We start from the raw sequence: 8,458 nt of genomic DNA on the forward strand, positions 1-8,458 counted from the left end.
AAGAAGAAAGAAAGAAAGAAAGAAAGAAAGAAAGAAAGAAAGAAAGAAAGAAAGAAAGAAAGAAAGAAAGAAAGAAAGAAAGAAAGAAAATGAAAATGTTCTACAGGCTTGAGTATAGCCTAATCTTAGGGAGGACTTTTCTCAATCGAAATTCCCTCCTCTCAAATGACTCTAGCCTATGTTAAATCAACATAAAATTAGCCAATACAAGGCCATGTTACAAAAAGCAATCTACATATTCGATGCAATTTCTATTGAAATTCTAAAACAATTATTCCCAGAAATTGAAAAAAACAGTCAACTTCATATAGAAACACACACACACACAATAGAATAGCTAAAACAATATTGAATAAAAAACAATTTCTGGAGTTATCATCATCCAAGATTTCAAATTTTATTATAAAGCTATAGTAAAAAAAACCAAAAAAACAAAAAACAAAAAAACAGCAGCCAGGCAGTGGTGGTGCACGCCTTTAATCCCAGCACTTGGGAGGCAGAGGCAAGCAGATTTCTGAGTTCAAGGCTAGCCTGGTCTACAGAGTGAGTTCCAAGACAGCCAGGTTTACTCAGAGAAACCCTGTTTTGAAAAAAACAAACAAACAAAAAACCAAAAACAAAACAAAAAATCCAGCATGGTGTTCACATAAAAACAGACATGTTGATAAAATGAATCTAAGTGTAGATCCAGACATAATTTCACAGACCAGCCAACACCTGGTTTTTGAAAGAGAGACCAACGGTACATGGGGAGAAAAGTCAGCATCTTCAACAAATGGGGTTGGTCAGGCTGTGTGGCTGCATGTAGAAAAATGAAAATTAATCCGTATCTATTACCCTGTGCAAAACTCAACCCCAAGGACCTCAACATTAGGCCTGATACCCTGAATCTGATAGAAGAGAAAATGAGGAGTAAGCTTGAACGCGTTGACACAGGAGAAGACTTTCTGAACAGGACGCTGGCAGCTCAGCCACTGAGACCAACAATTAACGAATGGAACCTCGTGAACTGAAAAGCTTCTGTAAAGCAAAGGGCAACATTATTGGAGCGAAGTGGGAGACTAGAAAATGGAAAAAGACATTTACTAGGTATGCATCCGATAGAGGGTTAGTATCTAGACTATATAAAGAACTAAAGAAACCTGAACACCAAGAAAACAAATCAACTAAAAACAGAGTATAGAGGTACACCGGTAATTCTCAAAATAAGAAATCTTGGACACATATCCTAAGGACTTTATCCTACTGCCCAGAGACTTATTCATCCACGTTCACTGCTGCTCTGTTCATAAAAGTCAAATCTGGAAACAGCTAGATGTCTAGCCATTGATAATGGATGATGAAAATGTGGTACATCTACACACTCAAGTATTGTTCAACTAGTAAGAAAAACGAAATTACAAAATTTGCCATAAATGCATAGAGCTAGAAAAAAATCATTCTGAGTAAAATAACCCAGACCAAAAGACAAATATTGTACGTTTTCTATTATATGTGGACTTTGTCTTTTAAGCTTTCAATATGTAGGCTTTAATCCAAAAAGACCACAGACATTAGTTACCTCATAAGGGACCACAGGGAAGGAGGAGACCTTCCAAGGAAGGGGAAATGGAATACAGTGTCCTAAGGAGGTAAGGGGGATCTGAAGAGATGGCTAAGCTGTGGTAGGCAAGACCCACAACCAAAAAGGCAAGACAAGTGGGAAACTGAATGTAAGGGTTAAATGGGGAGGAAGATGAAAGGGCAACGTGAAGAAGGGACTATTGGAAGGGATAATGAACACTAAAGCCTTAGCAAAGCCATATGGAAACCTACTACTGTTGAAGCTTCCAAAATTTATACATGCAGGAAGGAAATTTAAATGAAATCACCATATGTGGTGGTTTGAATACATTTGTCCCAGGGAGTGGCAGTATTTGGATGTGTGGCCTTGTTGGAGCAGGTGTGGCCTTGTTGGAGTAGGAATGTCACTGTGGGCATAGGCTTTAAGATCCTCATCCTAGCTGCCTGGAAGTCAGTCAGATGAAGATGTAGAACTCTCAGCTCCACCTCCACCATGCCTGCCTGGATGCTGCCATGTTCCTGCTTTGATGATAATGGACTGAACCTATGAACCTATAAGCCAACCCCCAATTAAATGCCCTTATAAGAGTTGCTTTGGATGCTCATAGGCATCCATTGGACTGAGAACAGGGTCACCAATGGAGGAGCTAGAGAAAGGACCCAAGGAGCTGAAAGGGTTTGCCAGCCCCATAGGAAGAACAACAATATGAACCAACCAGTACCCCCAGAGCTCCCAAGAACTAAACTACCAACCAAAGAGTACACATGGAGGGACCCATGGCTCCAGCCACATATGTAGTAGAGGATGGCCTTGTCGGGCATCAGTAAGAGGAGAGGCCCTTGGTCCTGTGAAGACTCAATGCCCCAGTGTAGGGGAATGCCAGGACAGGGAAGTGGGTAGGTTAGTGAGCAAGGGAAGGGGAGATGGGATGGGGAGGTTGGAGAGGAAACGAGTAAAGGGGATAACATTTAAAATGTAAATAAAGAAATTATCTAATATATATATATATATATTCTCCATATATTTTTTTTAAATATGAAGAGAGGGAGAAACAGAGACAGAGAGAGACAAAGAGACAGAAAGACAGAGTTGCTTTGGTCATGGTGTCAGTTCACAGCAGTAAAACCCTAACTAAGACACCATATAATGGGGTAAACAATGCCCCAATTAGACATCTTATGCCACCAGATAAATCTTCCGGTGCCAGGAGTAGGTTACATCTTGTTGTTATACACACACACACACAGAGGCATCACAATGACTATTGACTAACCTTCATAACCCAACAGAATGCCCTATTGTTAAAAACACCGCTTACTTACATCATTGAACATGAAGAAATTGGTCTGGTTCCCATCCAGAAGCTTCATCCCTCCTGACTAGTGCTCGTGGTGCTGGAAGGTACTCTGTGCACAACTAGAGGATACATGTCATCATCACCATCACCCAGCTAGACTCTGCAACCTACAACAGAGCCCTGTCTGCAAAACATTCTGATGCAATAGTGGCAGAAATGTATGGTAGTAACCAACCACTTCTGTGGGACTTTAATGCCCACTCCATGAGATGGAACCCACATCTGACACTGCTTAACTGGCCAAGAACCTGGGAACACATAGGCTATGATGGGTCTAGGTGAAAACTTACTACTGTTATTATGCTAAGAGAACATAGCAATAAAGGAGTTCCTGAGGGCATATTACCATACCTATAGACCAGCCCCTCCCTCACTCAGTCCTCATCAGAGAATCTTCTACTTACAGAAGATTAGAACTAAGACAATGACCCACAATTGGACAATGTTCGTATGGTACAAGACTATGGGGCACTAAGCCCTAAATGGGTGTCTTTATCAGAACCCTATGCTCGAGGCTCAGGAATCTATGTTGAAGAAGATGTGGAAAGATTCTAAGAGACAGAGATAATGAATGACTCCAAAGACACTGTCTTCCAAACACAACAGGGTTGGTACACATATGGTCTTGCAGAGACTATAGCAGCATGCACAAGGCCTGCACAGATTCAAGCCAGATGGGGTTCCAGCACGGAGAAGGGAGAGTGGACAGGGGATCCCACCCCTAACCAAAAAGCTGTTTGCAATTGGTACCTGGTTATAAAGGGAAAACCAGTTTTCTGTAATGAGGTGTAATTGGCTATAGCAACCACAGTCTAGAGCAGATCCCTTATTTAGGACAGTTTGTCAACAGTAAAACTCCAGTAAAACACACAGTGTGTGTGTGTGTGTGTGTGTGTGTGTGTGTGTGTGTGTGTGTGTTGATACATTCATTTGGTTTTTAGTATTTTTTGTGTTGGGGGGTCTATTTTGTGATTTTGTTTTTGTTTTTGTTTTTTTTTTTTCTGAGAAAAAAAGGGAGAAAGAGAACTAGGAGAGACAGACAGACAGACAGACAGACAGAACCAGAAGTTGGGTGGATAAGAAGGTGAGATGGATTTGGAAAGACATAGAGGAGGAAAAGGAATATAATCAAAATACATTGTATGAAAAATAATTTTACCTAATAAAAAAAGTAAAAAAAGAAAGAAAAAAAGAAAAAAATTAAATAATTCTCATGAAATATATATATAATATACATGTATGTATATATACATGTATGTACATACAAATATGTATAACCTAATATATATATACATGTATGTACATACAAATATGTATAACCTAATAAATCTAGTGGTGTTGCTCATATATATGTGTCTATTTATGGCTGAACACCTTGGATTGTGTAACCTCTCAGGGATCTTGTGCATAGGGAAAAAGCTGGCTCTCCCTCTCTCAGCAGGTTTTGATTGTCTTCCTCTAGCATGGAACTTCATGAAATCTTCCTCATTCGTGTTGTGCTGGTGACAGCTGCTAGAATTACGCAGGTCTTGTTTAGGCAGCCACAATGTCCTGATTTCACGGACACAATCTCCCTGTCATATCTAAAAGACACTTTCTTGTTGGGAAAAAAATAAGGGGGGGGCTCTGGGGAGGCCCTGGGGAAGAAGGGGAAGGAAAGGGCACTGGCTTTAACTACATAGTACACTGGCTCAGCACTCCTGGTGCTGACAGTCAAACTGTGTGCCATTACTTGTTTTCAAAACAATTATACAGCAAGTTTTACTTATGCACCCAACTGGAACCAATAGAAGCATCTGCTTATATGTGTTTGTCTCCACCTCCTGGGTTGCTGCTCCTGGGTTACTGGCTCTTGCTCTCCTTCTGATGAAGGCTTATTTTAATGAGTTCTTTATCAATATTCCAGCATAACACTGTGTTCTGCAATTTCTGGACCTTTTTTTTGTTGTTGTTTTTTTTCAAATACGTTCCCTGGATTTTATCTGAGCCTTTTGCACAGTAGATAACATAACAGATTAATTCTTTAATCTGAAAATGCAATTAAGCCTATCAGGTACACACTTTAACAATCTGTCTCTGCATGGAGCAGATCCTGGAGGTTTTCCAAAAGAAAAGAAGGAAGAGGAGGAGGGGGAGAAGGGGGGGGTAGAGTGGAGGTATGCAGGCCCAAGAAACAATGTCATATCGGGAGGGTTCCAGTGTGATCTCCTAAGAGCTCTGCTGGAGGAGGAATCAGTACCCTAAGAAAGAGAGAACCATCATAGCAGGGCCACATAAGGGCCACAGTCAATGATACGTTACTTTCATTTGTTTTCTTTTCCTAAAGCCACGCTTCTCCTTTCTTTCCCCTCACCTTGAACACCACGTTCCCTTAGCAGATTCGAATTTAGGATGAGAGAAAAGGAAATAAACTCTACGGTCTCTTCCCTTCAGAAGAGCTCCTGTTGAGGCCACACCCAGGCCCCTTGCAGGGATGGTCTTCCCTTCTCCCCTGTTGTGCCCACAGCACGGACTCCATACCTAGATGGAAAGACACGGCAGCCTGAAAGCTTCAGGGTGGGCACCTGACTACAGAAATGCAGACTTCCACACAAGTGTGAAATCCTCACTTTGATTCCAACTTACATATTTCACTCACTTTAGACCGTGTGGAGAACATTCTCAAGAAAACATTGTAAGGGCAGCTGGTTGAAGCCATCATGGGGAGTTCTCCCCCTCACAAAATATGCTCTTCAGAAACTAGGGATGGGGTGGGGACCATTGTGTGAGGAGTAGTAATGAAGGAAAGACGGGAGAAATGAGAAATACCTGGGGGGGGGCTCTAACTAGGGAGGAGGGAGGAGATGCATACAGCAGAGGTGGGGTGAGGGTAATGTAAGTGTAAAGGTGTTTGAAAAGCTCTTAAAGAACTATACTGTTAATGATCGATGTAAAAAGTCATGTGACTCGGTGTATAAATGCAGATATACACTCTAAATGGAATCTTCTGACAGTTGTCCCCAAAAGCCATACACTGCTTAACAAAGAACTCCAACACCAGTCAGGAGAAACTTTCTTTTGACTTCTTGATCAGGGCTGTCCAAGGAACTCCCTAAACATTATAGGGTCTCGCTGCTGTCTTTGGTTTCTCCCAGACACTTGGAAGGTCAATCGCTATCGCTGAAGACAACACACATTTCAGACACGGGGCTTAAAATCCCCTGAGCTGGAACTGACCCGAAAGCCTCCTTCCTGAGGTCAAGTTTTCATGGTATGAAAGTGTCATGCAAGCTTCCAAAGGAATGAGGCAAAAAAAAAAAAAACAAAAAACAAAAAACAAAAAAACAGTCTTACCCAGGATGGTGATGTGTATTAACCACCACAATGACCAGAAGGCAAGATTACCCTAAGGGCAGGAGAGCATCCATAACTGGGCAGTCACCAAAGGCTATCTAACTGGACTCAAGACCCACTCAACTAGACAGAATCACGACTCATACCAGAAACTTAGAGTCCTTACCCCACTCAAGGAAACTTCTCTTTGCAACAGACAGAGAACATTCCAAAAAACCACAACTACCCAGAATGCAAGTGGGGAGCCCAGTCCCTACTGATGCCTACAGCGCAACCCTTACACCCAAGCTCCAGTATCACTTTGGAAGAGTTGGCAGGAAGATTGTAAGACACAAATACACAGAGCGTTTGCTGTGAGCTTGCATCTTCTAGAGATGTCAGAAGCTACCCCCACACAGTCTCATGAGCACGTCGACCTAAGCGTGAGCTGAACAGCACAAAAACGGTAGGCATACCAAAGTGGACAGGGGAAAGGCCGTGAGGCCCCAACCCTAGACAAAGAACCTCAGGCATGCAAGGAGTACTAGGACCCGGAGAAATCGTTTTCCTCAGGGAAAAGCATCCTAGTTGCTTATGCAATGCTAAGTGCTCAGAACTGGAAAGATATACATACTAGTAACATCATAGAGGCTGGACAGGTTGTAGTAGCGTATTTAGGGACATGGATATAATGACAATTAATGAATAAATAGGCCATGTAATTGAGAGAGAGCAAGAAAGATATATGAGAAGCCTTGGAGGAAGGAAAGGGAAGTGGGACATGAGGTAATTATATCAGAGTCTCAGAAAAATCATTTATAAGAGAGATCAATGGAGTAAAAAGAATAGTATTTAGAAACCAAACTTCCAAAAAAATTTTTTTAAATTATGCTATTGTTACACATACAGCTTACCACCTAAATCTTACTGATCTATAGGTATATGGAAATAACTATAATATTACATGTAAAAAGCAAGCAAACAAACAAACAAAAACAGGCCGAGCAAACCATTGGAGCACGCCAGTAAGCAGTGGTACACAGCATCTGCTTCACTTCTTGTCGCTAGGTGACTACTAGAGTTTCTGTTCTCATATCGTTCATTATAGAGTGTAAGGTAAAAGATGAAATAAACCCTTTCCTTCCCCCAGGTCTCTCTCTCTCTCTCTCACACACACACACACACACACACACACACACACACACACTCACACAAACACACACACACACACACACAATTCTGCAGGTAGATGTCACGATGAAAACCTGTGAAGGAATCAGCCAGCATTCTTTCTTGCATTCCCAATACTCATTCCCCTGGTCATTCACAATAGCAGAGTCTCCACTCCTCTTCAAACGTCTCAACCTCTCTCCTCATACTCCAGGGAGCAGATCTTTTCCTCTCCCTCCACCACACATGCAAACATTTGAGAAGAGCATTGCTGTCCATCCTCCAGCTAAAAACACAACAAAACCTACTGGTCTGCTGACATCAAGGTTAGTAGAATTCACTGAACATGTAAGAAAGCGACAGTTCCTGGGTTGAGCCAACATTAAGTGTGGAAGAACACTGGACACATGTCAATAATTAGAATTATAAATTTCATGTCTACATTCAGTGTTCGTGTCTCTCCTTTTTTTTTTCTTTTTATCTACTTATTTTTATGAGTCCATTCTGCAGTGTTCAGGACTAAAGGAAAGACCCCACTACTGTAAGATGAAGGCTCTGTTAGGGAGATCCTCTAGGGGCTGTTCAAACTCCCTTTCTTTGGGTACTTCTTAGCACCATCTCTCCCTGGGTCCTTCCACCCCTATGTTCACCCCTTTTCAAATAGAAGCTCTGTGCATGAGGGCTGTTCTGAGAACACAAGCTCAGGGCAGTGTCTGTGACTGATTTCAGTGATGCTGTGTTGGAAGAGCTATCGTGCTAGGGAATGAAGGCCTGATCAAGTCCTGAAGACTTCTGCAGCCTGCACTCTCTTCCCCACGCTGAACTGAGATATGTTCAGGAAGCAGAGAAGTCACCATGGGATGTTCTCAAAGTAAAAGGGGAGATTCCTGGGCATGATCTGACCTTGTGTCCTTGGAGAGGTCCAGGGAACAGTACCAAGACTCCTACTGAGCGGGGAGAGGGAAGCTGGCATTTGCTGATAAGAAAGGTCGTCTGCCTTCAAACCTGCAGGCAAGGCCAGGCAAGGGAATATATAAAGGAGAATCTCAGCTCCA

The 8,458-nt window shown here is 42.1% G+C and overlaps 1 protein-coding gene across 2 annotated transcripts in view; it reads left to right on the forward strand.

Annotated features, from left to right (window-relative positions):
• LOC110286702 (seminal vesicle secretory protein 5) overlaps positions 1–8,458 on the forward strand; it is a 124,519-nt gene that overhangs the window by 113,984 nt on the left and 2,077 nt on the right. For both annotated transcript variants that reach the window (XM_021153267.1, XM_021153276.1), the window contains exon 3: positions 2,400–2,406. In XM_021153267.1, coding sequence (XP_021008926.1) covers positions 2,400–2,406 — 7 coding nt within the window. The remainder of the gene's footprint in view (positions 1–2,399; positions 2,407–8,458) is intronic.

Source organism: Mus caroli, chromosome 2 (assembly GCF_900094665.2).
Source record: "Mus caroli chromosome 2, CAROLI_EIJ_v1.1, whole genome shotgun sequence".
NCBI lineage: Eukaryota > Metazoa > Chordata > Mammalia > Rodentia > Muridae > Mus > Mus caroli.